The sequence below is a fragment of the Felis catus genome, chromosome D1 (assembly GCF_018350175.1).
Source record: "Felis catus isolate Fca126 chromosome D1, F.catus_Fca126_mat1.0, whole genome shotgun sequence".
Taxonomy (NCBI): Eukaryota; Metazoa; Chordata; class Mammalia; order Carnivora; family Felidae; genus Felis; species Felis catus.
In genome coordinates this window covers 25414155-25429495 of record NC_058377.1, presented here as the reverse complement: position 1 = coordinate 25429495, position 15341 = coordinate 25414155, and the positions used below count along the sequence as shown (strand labels likewise).

Genomic DNA, 15341 nt, shown 5'->3' with positions numbered 1-15341 from the left:
CTTTGAAACATACTTACGTTTCTTGTTTCCTCTTCGCCTCTGCCCTCACAACCCTGATCTAACTCTGCCCTTGTACCTGGACCCCTGCTCAGCACCAGAAATAGCGGGACACCAGTGATGCACTCAGGTGGGGGACAAAACGTAAGGGGTGTCCCAGTGCTCAGTCATCAAGCTAAATGAGATCCTAATGCAATATTTTCTTTTGTTTACAAATTTTTTTGAGGCTTATTTATTTATTTTGAGAAACAGAGAGAGCGAGCGATGGAGGGGCAGAGAGAGAGGGAGAGAGAATCCCATGCAGGCTCTGCACTATCAGCACAGAGCCCGATGCGGGGCCCGAACTCACAAACAGTGAGATCATGGCCTGAGCAGAACCTGAGAGCCGGATGCTTAACCCACTGAGCCCCCCACGTGTGCCTTAATGCAATATTTTCAAAAATCAAAATTAATGCAAAAATTAGTATAAAAAATAAAAACTTTAAACAGAGTTAGGATTAGTAGTGCTGCTTTTTTTCTTTCGGCCTGAGTCTCCAGGAGGGTTCGTGAGGTACTCTCGTGCCTGTGTCAGCTTCTTCACCTTCTCCTGCCCAACCCATCCTACCTGGCACAGTCAAATGAGTCTTCTAGAACATATTGATGCACATGTCACTACCTCTAATGCAACCTCCGAAGCCTTTCTCCCCGAGCCAGATTCCTGTCTGGTATTTATGGCCCTCAACAATGTGATCTTACCCTGTCCCACCAGCTTTACTTTTTACTAATTACCCTCCACGTTGTTCAAGAGCACACTCTTCCCACATGCTTATCACCACCGAACAACACGGTCTTTATCTCTCTAGATCACCTCTCTGAATCTTTCTTATTTCTTCCTTAAACAGATTATATGTTCCTCTTCACCTTAAGGTAGTGTGATCGTCTTTTTTTTTTTTTTTTTTTTTTTTTTTTTGCTCTCTAGGCCCTCCACCAAGTGTTCTAGGCTAAATCTTACTCAACCTTTCAGTTACCTTAATTTGCTTCCTCCAGGAAGTATTACCTGCTGTCACTCCCCTCCCCCTGCACATTGGTACTTAACCCTGTCATATCTCCTTGCTGTAATTTCCTGTTTACTTGTCTGTGTGCTCATGAGGGTGAAGTTCATTTCTTGTTCATACTGTGCTCTTAGCATCTAACATAAAACTTGGCATAGACCAGGTGCATGGTATAAATTTGTTCCATAAATGCATGTTGTCATAATTTGTCAAGTACCTAGCCCAGGACAACAGTTACCCTTCTTCAGAATCTGTACAAGAGCCAGTAAGCTTCATGTTGGGCAGGGAGAAGCAAAGACAGTCTGAAACCAAATAGAACTGGGTGTGAATTCTATATTTATTATTTTATTAGCTGTGCGGCCTTTGGGCAGTTACTTATCCTCTAAATGCCTCAGTTTGTTCTTCTGTAAAATGGGGATACAAATACTCGTCTTGCGTGATTGTGGTGAGGATTCAACGTGACCATTTCTGCACTATGTTTAGCACACCAACTGGCATAGGGCAGGTGTGTGATGTGCGTTAGTTCCTTTCGATAATTGCCTGTGGGATGAATAAGCAAGGACCCGTCAGATGGTTTTCTTCAAACTGTGACGGGGGCTGCAAATGGCGCTTGCATCGCATGAGTTCAACCTCCAGTTGCAGCCAGGAAAGGAAGGTGTCAGCGAAGAGACTCAAACTCATTTTGGGTGGCGCTTTTTTAAGGCAATGAGGTGGGGGCTGGGCAGCCCAGATTTCTGACCTGTTAATAACCTGCTTCTTTCTCCTCAACTAAGACAGTTTCATAATGAATTGGAAATAGCTATGTGGTTCTTTTGAGTAAAAACGTCATTTTCATACTCTGTGAAATAGGTATGAAGTCAGTTTGTGAAATGTCTAATAAACAAGCAGGTGTCTAGATAACGAGAATCATGGTGCTTCCAGGAGCATCTGTCAGTAAAGATGTTTGCGGTTCACGGTAGGCTTGGTGCATTATGTCCTCCTAATTCTTAAAAATAGGGTCCTCTGGTTCCACTGAAGGCAGCTCAAGAGGAAATAACGTCTTAAAAATAGATTTCCATTTATAAAATAATGGATGAACTATCCCTGACAACAAAGAGCCTGGTTTCGGGCAGGAGGGATTCCTAAAAAACAAGAAACAAAAAACAAAAGCCAACCGCATAAATTCAGTCTGATGCTGCTGCGCATGGTTGTTAATCAGAGGCTGGGAGTTGACTCACCACACCGCTACATTGTTGTCATTGCCCGGGTCTGGAACCTCATTGCTTTATCCCTAACCCACTAAGTACTCCTTCTGCCTTCCATCTCTCTCCTGCACTTTGCGTCTAGATCATTTTCCTTCAGCACTTCTTGGCACTGTATATCTTGCCATCAGTGGCATTTCCTTAGCAGAGAAAGTCTAAACTTTTAAACCTGAAAAATGTGTCTCTATCCTATTTGCTATTGCATCAAAAAGAATGAAATACTTAGGCATAGATTTAACCAAGGAGGTAAAACACCTGTACTCTGAAAACTGTAAGGCATTGATGGAAGTCTTTGAAGATGACAAAAACAAATGAAAAGACATACAATGCTCATGGATTGGAAGAATTAATATTGTTAAAATGTCCATATTACCCAAAGCAATCAACAGATTCAATGTAATCCCTATAAAAATACCAATAGCATTTTTCGTATCACTATAACAAATTCTCCTAAAATTTGTGTGAAACAACAAAAGACCTTGAATAGGCAAAGCGATACTGAGAAAGAACAAAGCTGGAGGTATCATAATCCCAGATTTCGAGACACACTACAAAACTATAGTAATCAAAACCGTATGGTACTGGCACAGTACTGAAAAATAGACATATAGATGAATGGAACGAGATAGAGAAACCAGAAATAAACCCACACTTACATGGTCGATTAATCTACAACAAAAGAGGAAAAAATATCCAATGGGGGAAAGACAGTCTCTTCCACAAATGGTGCTGGGAAAACTGGACAGTGACATGCAAAACAACGAAACTGGACATTCTTACACCACACACAAAAATAAACTCAAAGTGTATTAAAAACCCAAATGTGAGACACAAAACCATTAAATTCCTAGAAGAAAACATAAGCAATAATTTCTTTGACATAGCCTTTAGCAACATTTTCTAGATGTGTTTCCTCAGGCAAGGGAAACAAAAGCAATGATAAATTTTGGGGTCTACACTAAAATGAAAAGCTTTTGCACAGTGAAGGAAACCATCAACAAAACAAAAAGACAACCCACCCAACGGGAAAAGATATTTGCAAATGGTACATCCGATAAGGGCTTTATATCCTAAATAATAAAGAACTTATACAACTCAACACCAAAAAAACAAAGTGCAAATAATCCAGATTCTTCTGGGAAGAAGACATGAACAGACACTTGTTTAGAGAAGACATACAAATGGCCAACAGACACATAAAAGGATGCTCAATATCACTAATCTTCAGGGAAATGCAAATCAAAACCACAATGAGATATCACCTCACACCTAAAACACAAGCGACCACAAGCATGGGCAGGGATGTGGAGAAAAAGGAATTCTCATGCACTTTGGCAGGAATGCAAACTGTGTTACATAATCACTGGGTAAGACAGTATGGAGTTTCGTCCAAAAAAATTAAAAATAGAATTACCATACGATTCAATGATTTCACTACTGGGTAGTTATTTACTTAAAGAAAATAAAAACCATAATTTGAAAAGATACATGCACCCCTATGTTTATAGAAGCATTATTTACAATAGTCAAGATATGGAAGCAACACCGAGTGTTCATGGACAGATGAATGGACAAAGAAGATATGAGACACACACACACACACACACACACACACACACACACACACACAGAGGAATATTGCTTAGCCATAAAAAAAAGAATGAAATCTTGTCTTTTGTGACAACGCAGATAGACCTAGAAGGTATTATGCTGAGTTAAATAAATCAGACAGAGAAAGACAAATACCATATGATTTCACTGACATGTGGAATCTAAAAAGAAAAAAAAAAACCAAATGAACAAACAGAAACAGTCTCGTAAATACAGAAAACAAGCTGATGGTTGCAAGAGGGGGGGAGGTTTGTGGGATGGACCAATGAGGTGAAGGGGATTAAGAATACAAACAACCAGTTATAAAATAAATATGTCCCGTGGAGATAAAAAGTACAGCATAGGGAATATATTCAGTAACGCTGTAATACCATTGTACGGTGACAGATGGAGGCTATATTTACCATGGTGAGCACAGTGTAATGTACAGAATTGTTTTGTCACTATGGTCTACACCTGAAACTAATGTAACATTATATGTCAACTCTACTTGAGTAATGAATGTAAAAAAAGAAATAAGTGATATCAAATGCAGAAACAAAATGTTCTCCTTAGGTTTCTACTTACCTTCGCAGGGTTTATAACAGACTACCCATTACCTATCTATACGAATTCTCTCTGTACTATCGACTGCTGTCTTAGAAGGGTCTTGCAAGAACGGTTTAGGCAAACCATACACACACTGTCCCAAAAGAAAACAGGGCTAGACAACTTAGATTTCTCCTTTATATAATTTAGAATCAAAATTTCCTCACTCAAGACCCTATTCCTACAGCTCGGGTACTTGACATTGAATTTTGAGAAAGACTCTGGGGAAATATCAAAAGATGGGGACAGATATTAACAACACACAGGGAGTCCAGGGAATATGTTTCAAATGGATTCAGCTGCAAAGGATTATTGAAGACTTACCTATTCTTGGGGATTCAAATGCAGTTGCCTCAAGAGCTTACAATATGAAAATACAATGTCCCCAAAGTGGTTTGAACCGGAATTCAGGAAACGTTTTCTGACTGAAGCTTAGGGGAGTGTTCTTGCCAATGATTTCCCTAAATTTCTTGGTCCCAAACCCAAATAGGTAGCAGAACACCATTGCTCCATTTATATTCTAGTGGTTCTCATCAGGGTCTGGGAGCAGAAGCCAAGGGCATTAGCCTTTGCTACTCAACAACTCAAGATGCCTCTGTTCAGTTCCAAGGGTATCACTACATTCTCAGCACTGTTGGCCCAGTTAGAAGTGGAACAGCCCCAAAGTAAACTTCATCCAGCTCTACTTTGAATGATTTTTTGAATATTATGGAGAATGTTGTCCCAATTAACGCACGCAAAATGTCCTTTGGGCCTCAATGGTCATTTTTGTCTGTGCCACTATACTCTCTTCGTTGTCTTTACTGAGCTTAAGTGAATGGACAGTTGAAAAATGGGAAGGACAGTTGAAAAATGGGAAGAGAGTGTAGATAGTGAATGCTGAATCTAAAAGAATAGGGCTGAGTTTTTGTCTGCAGCTCAAGGGGAACGAGGGCATAGGAGATTCTCGAATGAGAGAATCTTACTGGAGGTTAGCAAACTACCCTTCAGGGATGAGAATACCACCTGTGAAGCTATTTTTGTTAATTAGCCCCTTAACATCGATAGATTTAACCACATCGAATTCTAGCAGAGTTTGATTCTCTTAACTGAGATTTTTTTATGGAGGTAGAAGGACCATGAGAGAAGAGAGAAAGAATGAAAAAGAAAAAGGAAAATAAAGGTTGAGCCAGTGGAGATTAGACTCCTCAGGAAATCTTTCTATGAATCTGCTGCTTCTCCTTTTGTGTCTTAGTTTTTAATCCTCTTGCTCAATCCCAGGAATGTTAAGGGCCTGTTACATTAAAATAATATCTACCTTATATTAGGATTCACATAGGCTACGACATGGATTATATATATTTAATTTTTTAAATTTATTTATTTTGAGAGAGAAAGAGAGCAGGGAAGGAGCAGAGAGAGAATCCCAGGCAGGCTCCACGCCATCAGCATGGATGTGGGGCTGGAACCCACAAACCATGAGATCACGACCTGAGCCAAAACCAAGAGTTGAACACTTAACCAACTGAGGCACCCAGATGCCCCAACATGCATTTTATATTTTATTTTGTTTTATATATAATTTTCTTACACGTATTTTATTTAATCCTTCCTACATATGAGGTAGATATTATTCCCATCTTATAATGGAGTAGTAAACTGAGATTTAGATACGGGAACAGGCCTCGGCCCTTCACTAGTAAGCGGTACAGCCAAGATTTGAATCCAGGTAGACGCAGCTTCAAAGAATAGGGTTTAAACACCTCCAAGCGTGCCGCCTACACAGCCCATTTGCCTTCTTTAAGGAGTACTGGGTAGAGGCTATATTTTACGGATTTCCTAAAGCTGATGAAAGGACGGCACAAGTCCCCATCCATTGGGAGAAGCTGGAAATTTCAGTCTGGCAATCACTATCATCAAAACTTCTGCACAATTGATTGACTGAAAAATGAGTGATTATTATTATGTAGGCCCACTTTTTGGTTTTCCCTTGGCATTTGTCCCCTACTGGTTCCATGATAATGGAATGTCTTGTAAGAACATCCGTTCGAGGTGTTCTTACAGAGTAAGATCACATAAAAATTCAAAAGCCAGGATTCTGTAAAGATGGCCAAGATTCTGCCTTGCTGTGAATCTTGGGTCTGTATTTGAAAATTAGGAAGGGCATCTGTGTGGCTCAGTGGCTTGAGTGTCTGCCTCTTGGTTTCGGCTCAGGGTCACGATCTCCTGGTTCTTGAGCTCGGGCCCTGCGTTGGGCTCTGTGCTGGCAGCATGGAGCCTGCTTGAGATTCTCTCTCCCTCTCTCTCTGTCCCTCCCTCTCCCTCTCTCAAAATAAATAAATTAACTTAAAAAAATAGGAAAGGTCATTGTCCAATGCTTAAAGAAATGGATGAAAGGCAGTGCATGCACAGTCTGAGTAAGAGACCCTTCTTCCCTGTGTCTGTTTTGGGGGGAGGGGTGATCAACAGTTGGTTCTATTTTGTTGTCATCTATGGATGATTCCTACTCACATGCGGCTGTTTGATAGGAGGTTATTGTCCCATTCAGGTTAGAGTATAGAGATTTTCGGGTTAATATATTTCCGTATTTTTTTCCTGGTCACAGAGGCAGGGACCCATCAACTCCTACGAAGATCCTCGAATGGCCTGTGGTTTCCAGTCCAGTTATCACCCGCAAAGAGCTTACTACCCCTTCTGGGATGAGATGGCCACTCAGGAAGTTCCCACTGGTCTGGAACACTGTGGCTCAGGTAGGAGCATGAACAGAGGCTCGGGGTGCGGATAGAGATGAAGGACAGCGAAGTGTGATGAGGGCTGCATTCTCTGTAGCAACAACAGCTGCCGCGGCTTATGTGGGGACAAGATGCTATTGTTCTCCGGTGGAAAGTCCCCGGACTTCTCCATAATTCCGAGTTGCTTTCTTCTCCAACAACAGGAAGATGAAACTCTAGGAATGAGCCCAAGAGGGGTTGCTTCAGGTCTCCATTCTGTAAATAGTTCTGTCCACTGTGCATTTCCTGAGAGTTACCCGTTGCAGCCTCATTGTTGACAAAGGGCCTAGAAGGTCTGCGGTCCTGAAGGAAGAGCTGGATAAACAGTTGGCCTTCTTACAAAACATCATTTCTTTCATTCATCTTCTTTCCCGCATTGTCCTCGACCTCTTCGCCTGTGCCCACCTGCGTCTGGCTTCTTTTTGGTCCGCCCCCTCTCTCCCTCCTCTCAGCTCTCCTTTGCAGACCTCCTTCCTCTCCTCCCAGCATTCTCTTCTCTCCCAGGCTTGCTGCTCACGGTGCTGCCCCCTGGTGATCAGGAATCAAACTCCTCCAGAGAGTTCTCCCCCGGGTCTTGTCTCCCAAAGACCCGACAGGTTTTGAGCGTCCTTACCCCCATTCTGTTTTGCCGAAGTCACCGTGTATCTCACAAATTCCATTAGTCTGTGCTTACCTGCTAGCGTTTTTGTTAGTTTCTTTTTACTGCAAAATGTAAACCTTGATTTGGGGATTCTGAAGTGGTGGGTTCTGCTATTAAGTTCAATGGATCATGAGACCAGATTATGTATCCAAATACCAAAAAGCCAGTTCAAATCTGTATTTTCTTCCAGGATGAATTCTTAGCCTAAGAAATCTCATTACTCTCACAAATGGAAAATATATAATTCCGGGGGTGCCTGGGTGGCTCGGTGGGTGAAGTGTCCAACTCTTGGTTTCAGCTCAGGTCATAATCTCATGGTTTGTGGGTTCAAGCCCCATGTTGGGCTCAGGGCTGACAGAGCAGAGCCTGCCTGGGATTCTCTCTTTCTTTCTCTCAGCCCCTCCCCTGCTCACACACTCTCTCTCAAAAGAAACAGATAAACTTAAAAAAAATAATAAAATAAAATATGTAATTCTGAGGCTAACATAGGGAGAAAGCCACTGGGGCACTAACTTAAATGCAACTTTTTGTTCAATGTTTCTTTACTCCACATAACGATATGGTATACTACTTTATATAATAGTGGAGAGAGAACACAAGTGTTGGTTTTGTTGCCCATTCTTCGTCTTTGACCAGAAATACCAAGACACAAAGCAAGATGCTGTAGCATCTTGGTGGGAGTTGGGAGGAAGGCATGTGAGTTGCTTTCCAGTTGCCTGGCTCTTCTCTAGGGCAGAATGAAATCAATCCTTGTGTTCCCTAGTCTCTCAAGTCAATAGCCATTGATATTTGTCATATTCTTCGGGGCACTGCCCTTGGATTTCAGACACCAGACATTATGCTGTCACTTTCTGCTCGGTTCTCCCAAGCATAAATACAAGTGTCTCAGTAACTATCTACCCATTTAAACAGGAGACAGGGAGGATTTTGCACCTGTTCACAGGTTAGACTTAAGGACTTAAAATTCTAAGAGATAAACAAAGTCATCCTTTATGATTCTAAACAAATAGATCTTTTTAAATAAAAAAAAAATTTTTTTTTGAGAGAGAGAAACAGGGGGAGAGGGAGAGAGAGAATCTTAAGCAGGTGCAGGGCCTGATGCGGGGCTCAATCATGACCTGAGCTGACATCAAGAGTTGGATGCTCAACTGCCTGAGCCACCCAGATGCCCCTAAACAAATAGGTCTCACTTGTATAAGCAGAAGGTCAGAACGGTTGTGCCTCTATTTGTATAATTCTTGAAACTTACCAATGCCGCTGGGCTTAAGTCTTGTGTCTTCGAATGCAATCCAGGTTAAAGTTACCTTGCCTTAACCCTCTCTGCTCTAGACGGTGCTTCTGTTTGATGCAAGTTACGCCGTGTTAATAGCCGAGGCTATTCCACACTGGTCCATGGCCTCAAGATTAGATGTCCCTTCTTCATAGCTAAAAGACGTGGTCCTTTTTTTTTTTTTTTTTCCCAGCTGAGAACTACATAAATTCCCAAGCAAAGATGGTTTTTTCATTCTTTTCTTTGTCAAGGTCCTCAAAGGCAAAGGAAGTTTTTTTTCGGAGCCAATGACACAGTGTCTGTGATGCATGGGAAGACCCTCTCAGGGCAAAGCTGCTTTAAAATGCAAGGATTCAGAGCCATATGATATAGTCGTTTTCCCCACTTCGTCCCTTTTATTGTTGCAAGAAGGAGGGAGCTGGGGTCACCCAGACTGGTGGCTTTTTAGTAAGATGGGAAGATGGGTCCTAAAAGGACCTGGGTTGTCAACAACCACAGCTCAGAAAATACTAGAAAGCCTCCATGGGGAGCTGTGCCTTGGTGGCAAATGTGAGGTCCGCAGTTCCCTCTGCCCTAGGCTCCCTCTGATGGAAGTATCTGGCAAGAACCCTGAGCTTTTGCAGCCCCTCCTTTGCCTTTTGAGCTGTCCAGACGAAGTAGTTGCAGCGATTATTTCTGGGCTGTGGTCCAGCCCTCCTCAGTGATGGGTGTCCTTTGGAAGGAGATTTGGGGTTATAGAGAAGGGAAATGAAGATGTGGACCAACCAATGATTTCTCCAGCTGCAGCACATTTCCTTGGAGATGTGTTGAGTAAGAAGAAAGAGAGAAAAAAAATACGCTACATTTTTTTTTCATCTCCTTTTATCCTATTTTTAACTTCAATTTCCTTCCCGTCCTCCGTCTCATGGCCACTCCCCACCCCCGCTCCTGTCTCACGTTTTGTGCTCGCAGAAGGGATGAATGAACTTCTTTTCCAAGGACTCCACATCTGTCAGTGACTGGAATACCCAGCAGGAGGGGCACTCCAGGAACATTAGGCCCTTTGCTAATAATGTGGCTCCTATTCAAGGAGGGGCAGAGGCTGAGGAGGAGGAAGGGGGTGAGGGAGGGAGAGGGAAGAGAGAGAATGAAGCGAAGAGAAGCCGTGAGTGGGAGAGAGCCTGCCAGGTGAGCGGGGAAGGGGGGGTGGGGGGGTGGAGGGGGGGAGAATACTCAGTAACCAAGAGAGTCAAGAATGGGTTGGACCGAAGAATAGACAGTAAAAGAAGCTGCTGAGGAAGACAGTGAAGGGTGGAAATAGGCAGGAAATAAAGGTATTGGTAGAGAAGTGGAGGAGGATGGGAAGAGAAAACGAAAGCTGAATGGGAAGGCAGACGAAGGGGAGCCCGGAAAAAGACAAGGCGAGAAGGGGAGGGGAAGATGATATGATATGAAAGAGCACAACAGATGAATCTGAGGACATTAACTATACGGCTAAAAAGGGAAGCCACATTTGCATGCAATTGCCTGTGCAGCTGTACATTTCTTCATGACAATCTTGTAGTCATCATTTTCTTTTATTTCTACCTCCGCCTCCCGTCCGCCTCTTCCCCCTCCTCCCTATCAGCCTGGAGCCATTCGCAGGAGCCAATGGGGACGGCGAGCTGGTGTTCTGCATGAATGAATGGCCCTTTCTGTCTCAGCTCTTCGTCATCCCTCTGTCAGGGAGCCTTGTGAATCAATGGAGCCCCTTACACGAGACACGGCCGAAATGTCTGTTACTGTTTATAGTCTGACTGGAGTGGAGCCCACTGACCCTGCCTCCTCTCTGTTCCCGTCCTCTCTTGTGTCCCCAACATCAGCCCTTCCTCTCAATCATCATAGCTAGAATCACTTTTTCTGTCAGTCTCTGAGTTCTTGCCCCTAAGAACTCATTGACATTTCACTGCCATTAACTATTATGACTAGTTCCTAACCGCAGCCCTGTTGAGAAGGGACGGAGTAGATGGCAAACCATTTTGGGATAGGGCCAGTGAGCTCAGAGTGGTGCCAGACCCAGCTGGAGCCATGCCGTGCCTGTTTTCCATTGGGAACTAGAAAACTGACATCGGAGACCCAACTGAGCACCCAGGCCACAAGACCACAGTCCATCCCTCTGATTAACACCCGTCCATATTTAATGTCAGTATTATGAATGACAAGAGTGCATATCAGAAAATACGATGCTTATGGACCACCCTTCCAGAGTGATATCCTATCAAGTTATTTTTCATTTCACGGGTGGATTTGTCTTGAATTAGCCAAACTTACGGATATGACGCTGTAACCGGGGTTCCCTTTTCCGAAATAACTGCTTAGGGCCGTCTGTAGCTGCAGAACACAGTATACCCAACTTATACCCTTATGGGAATGAACCTATAGTGTCATTACCACGGTCCTTGATTTCAGAAGTAAGACAACGCTCTTTTTCTTCTTGTAGAATGCACCTTGGCATGCTTTTGGTCATCAAACACGGTAAAAACGTCACCTGCTCACATTTACAGCATGCTTTCCACTTCTTAATTCTTCACGAGAGAGGAAGTATATAGAGTATGTTGGTAAAGAATCCTGATTCTGGAGCCAGATTGCTTGGGTTTGCACACCAACTCTTCCTAACCGGGTGAGCTTAGGCAACTTACTTTGTCTCTGTACTTCCGTTTCCTCCTGTACACCAGGGGTTCTCAAAGTGTCAGCATCACCTGGAGGGCCTGTTGAAACGCAGGTTGTTGGGTTCTATCCCCAGGGTTTCTGATTCGGTGAGTCTAGGGTAAGGCTGAAGAATTTGCATTTTTCACAAAGTCTTAGGTGCTGTTGCTGCAGCTGCTGCTGGTGCAGAGACCACACTTTGAAAACCACTAACTTAATCTATGTAAAGCTCAAAGCAGTGCTGTCACTTAGTAAGCACGATATGAATGTTTGCGATCATCACTCCTTGCCCCGAAATGTCCAGAAATGTCTGAGCATCATTGAGTCATAAAGTGACCCCACTGATTGGTTGAACACTTTGGGTGGTCGAGTGCCATCCACTGGAAACAGATGCACGGAGAAGGGGAAGACTCACCCCTTGTCTCGAAGCAACGTTGTTCAAGCGTGTATGGGGGGGGGGTACGTTTACACGATAGAAGAAATGGTTCCCGTGTGAAATATTATACTTATTCATAAGATAATGTTTGGCAGCGTGTGCGACTTTGGATCTCACTCTTTAATATTTCCGCGATAAATTCACTAGTAAAATGGTAGAATGAAAGAATGTCTTTCTCAAATAAACTTTGGAAGTTCAAGTGGGAGATGTGCCGGGAGACTGAGTTTCTGGTCTCTCCTGGGGCTTTGTCTGAGGGCCGGGGCGGCTGGGAGAGATCAAACCCGGGCCAGTGTTTGGAAAGGGCTATTGACAACCAGGTGGGAAGTTTCAGCAGGAGAAACATGCCTCCAGTTTGGCTTTTAAGCGTTGAGAACATTGAGAGAATGCCAGGCACACTTGTTGAATGGACATTCACCTTGCTCTGAAATGTTTACTCTCATAGCAGGTTTGGCCTCTCAACCGACTATCTCAGATGGCCCTGCGGTTTTAAGGAACAGTATTTTAAACACTGTCTGCTACACATATCTGGTCTTTCCTCATTCGGGGTGTGTTTTCCTTCTCTGGAGGACCTGTTTCAGTTTCTTGGTTCTTTAAAAGCAGTTCTGATCCTGTGTGTGTATGTGGGTTTCTGGGCTGTTGTGATGTGCATCATTCCTCTGGGGGAAAATTCTGACCTTCTCAGATGCTGACTTGATAGATGCCGCCTTTGGGAAGGAGGAAGGTCTAACCGTGTCTTAGGTTTTGGCCATTCGCAGAAGGCCCTGGCTGGGGCCCAGCTGCCCTGACAAGTCACATCCAGGGGACAGGGCTGAGAGAAGCTTGATGCAAAAGTACCCTCTCCCCACCTGCATCCCATCTCTGAGAGGACCAGAGAGGACGAGAGGTTGCCAGGAGGGAAAGAAGCAGGGCCTGCCTTGCGCATGTAGTGCATTAGGAAGAGACTCTATATGCAAAAAAACGACCCTCCACCCTTGCTATATTATTCTGGTCTTCCGGTCATGAGATGTCTACAAATGCCTGACCCTCTTCTCCATAAACGAAGGCTATCGCTCTGGCCACGGACTCAATTTGCTCCTACTCGCCAACGTCACATCGCCTCCTCCTTTCTACTCCCACCTCCTGACCCCTTGGCAGCTTTCGAGCCTGGGCTATCTCATCTTCAGATTACAAGAACTGATCGGAAGAAGTTTGAGTGTAAGCGGAAGGGTGTTGAGTCCAAACAAAGGGTTTAGCGGTGGCATAATGGAAAAAGAGCATCGACGTGCCTGGAATCTTGTGACCTCACCTTTTACAGGTGGGCTACGTGTGCTGATTGCAACCAGAAGCAAGGCAGACCCTGCTTCTTTTCCTCCTTTTAAACGGGGGTAACACTTAAAAGGCCATGACCTCTAGCAGGTGGTCAATAAATGTTACCTTCCTTCTTGTGCATTTCAGCATGATTTCAGCATGAGCCAAAGTAACTAGATGCCCCACCCTTATCCAATGAATCTTGCCCACTCATCTTGCCCAAGGGCAATTTTCTGACACCCTCCCATTTTATCCTTTATGTGTCTCCTTTCACCAGTGAAGGGAGAAGGGAGCCTGGTAAGGACCAGAAAGAGAAGCTCCACCCCCACCAGGGCCCAGAGTCTCTCTCTCTCATGACTTCAGCAGCCCAGGGCAGTAAGCAGTGGAAAGGTCTTCACAGATATGAATCATCTCTGTAGATGCTTGGGGAGGAAGGACCCCCGGAAGAAGAACCCGTTCGCGGAGTTACAATCAGAATACAAGCATTCTGTTGGCTACCCTCTCTGCATTGCTTCTCAAAAATCCTAGGATGTAACAACATTGCACTGAAAATCCCAGGGGGCTGGGGAGGAGGAGGGGAAAAAAAAAAGTTCTCTGAACTTTTTCAAACCACAAATATTTGGTCCGAGTTGGGAAAAGGTCCCCGGGGCACCGAGTTCTTATTTGATTCAAGCAGTTTGACCCCTCTTCTGGCACTCCTCGAGTGGGGGGTGGAGGGTGGCTGGGGACGGTGGATGCTGCGCCTGGCGTCGGCCCCCGCTTGGCTCAGCCGGCCCCGCTGCACTCTGTGAATGGAAAGCTCCGGCCGGGTGAATGGTGTGGGAGCTGGAGTCCGGCAGGGAGGAGAGGGCTGCGTGGGACCGTGCAGGGGTGGGGGGCTGGATGAGCAGAGACAGCCTGTTTTTCTCAGTGTCTGGCCGCGGAGAGACTCTTACTCTCTCTCTCCAGATGTTCTCTGTGTTTATAGCTGCTGAAGCAGGCGACCCAGCTCCCTCATTAATAAGTTTCTTTCTTGCACTGCGGCCAGGGGTCTGAGCCTGGAGCCCGCAGCTGGAGGAGGCTCTGTGGGGGAGGGCCGCCCGCAGGGGGAGGCGTCTCGCTCCCTCCCCCAGCCTCCGCGTCCCTAACCCCTACCCCGCCTCCCTCCTCTGCAATCCTCCCAAAATACACGAGCACACAAAAAGAAAAACACCAGCAGATTTTTTATTTCAGAGAGTAAACACTTGGGCCATGGGGGTCTGGAGGTTATGGGAAAAGAGGAAACCATCAGGCTAATCAGGCAGGCACACACTTCCCCTGCTGAAATAAAACAGAAATCATTGCTCCGCAGGGCTGGCGGGTTAACCCCCGCGCTGCCAGCGAAGCTGGCGCGGGCGGAGAGAGCCAGGAGGTAGGGCGCTGGAGGACGAGAGAGTTTTTAAATCTAGATCCAGACAGGGAGGAGAGGAGAGGGGAGTGAACTCCCTGGGCCTGAATGCCTTCCATTCAGTCTGTGGTAGCACATCTGCCCATGGCCTGGCTTTGGAAAGAGACGGTTGGAACAGAAGAGATTCTGCACTGAGATGCAGTGTTGCAAGAGGTCGGAGGGAGTTCTAGGTAGGTCAGGGAGATAGAGAGATAGGTAGGGGAGCCTAACGCTCTACCCAGAGCACACGTGTGGATTGTTACCGTTTAGAAACGAGCGCGAGGGTTTTCGGGGTCAAGGTTTTGGCCCTGCTGCCTACAAGCTCTGTACCCAGGGCCAAATCACTGAGCCCTTCTGAGCCTCAGTTTGCCGATTTATAAGACAATAGTGCCTCCCTCACAGAATTAGGGTGAGGAACAAA

General features: G+C 44.9%; 1 protein-coding gene across 1 annotated transcript in view; it reads left to right on the top strand.

Moving 5' to 3' along the window:
* Positions 1-15341, top strand: part of ETS1 (ETS proto-oncogene 1, transcription factor) — a 129703-nt gene that overhangs the window by 23493 nt on the left and 90869 nt on the right. The window contains 1 exon segment of the mRNA XM_023239297.2: positions 7053-7197. Coding sequence (XP_023095065.1) covers positions 7053-7197 — 145 coding nt within the window.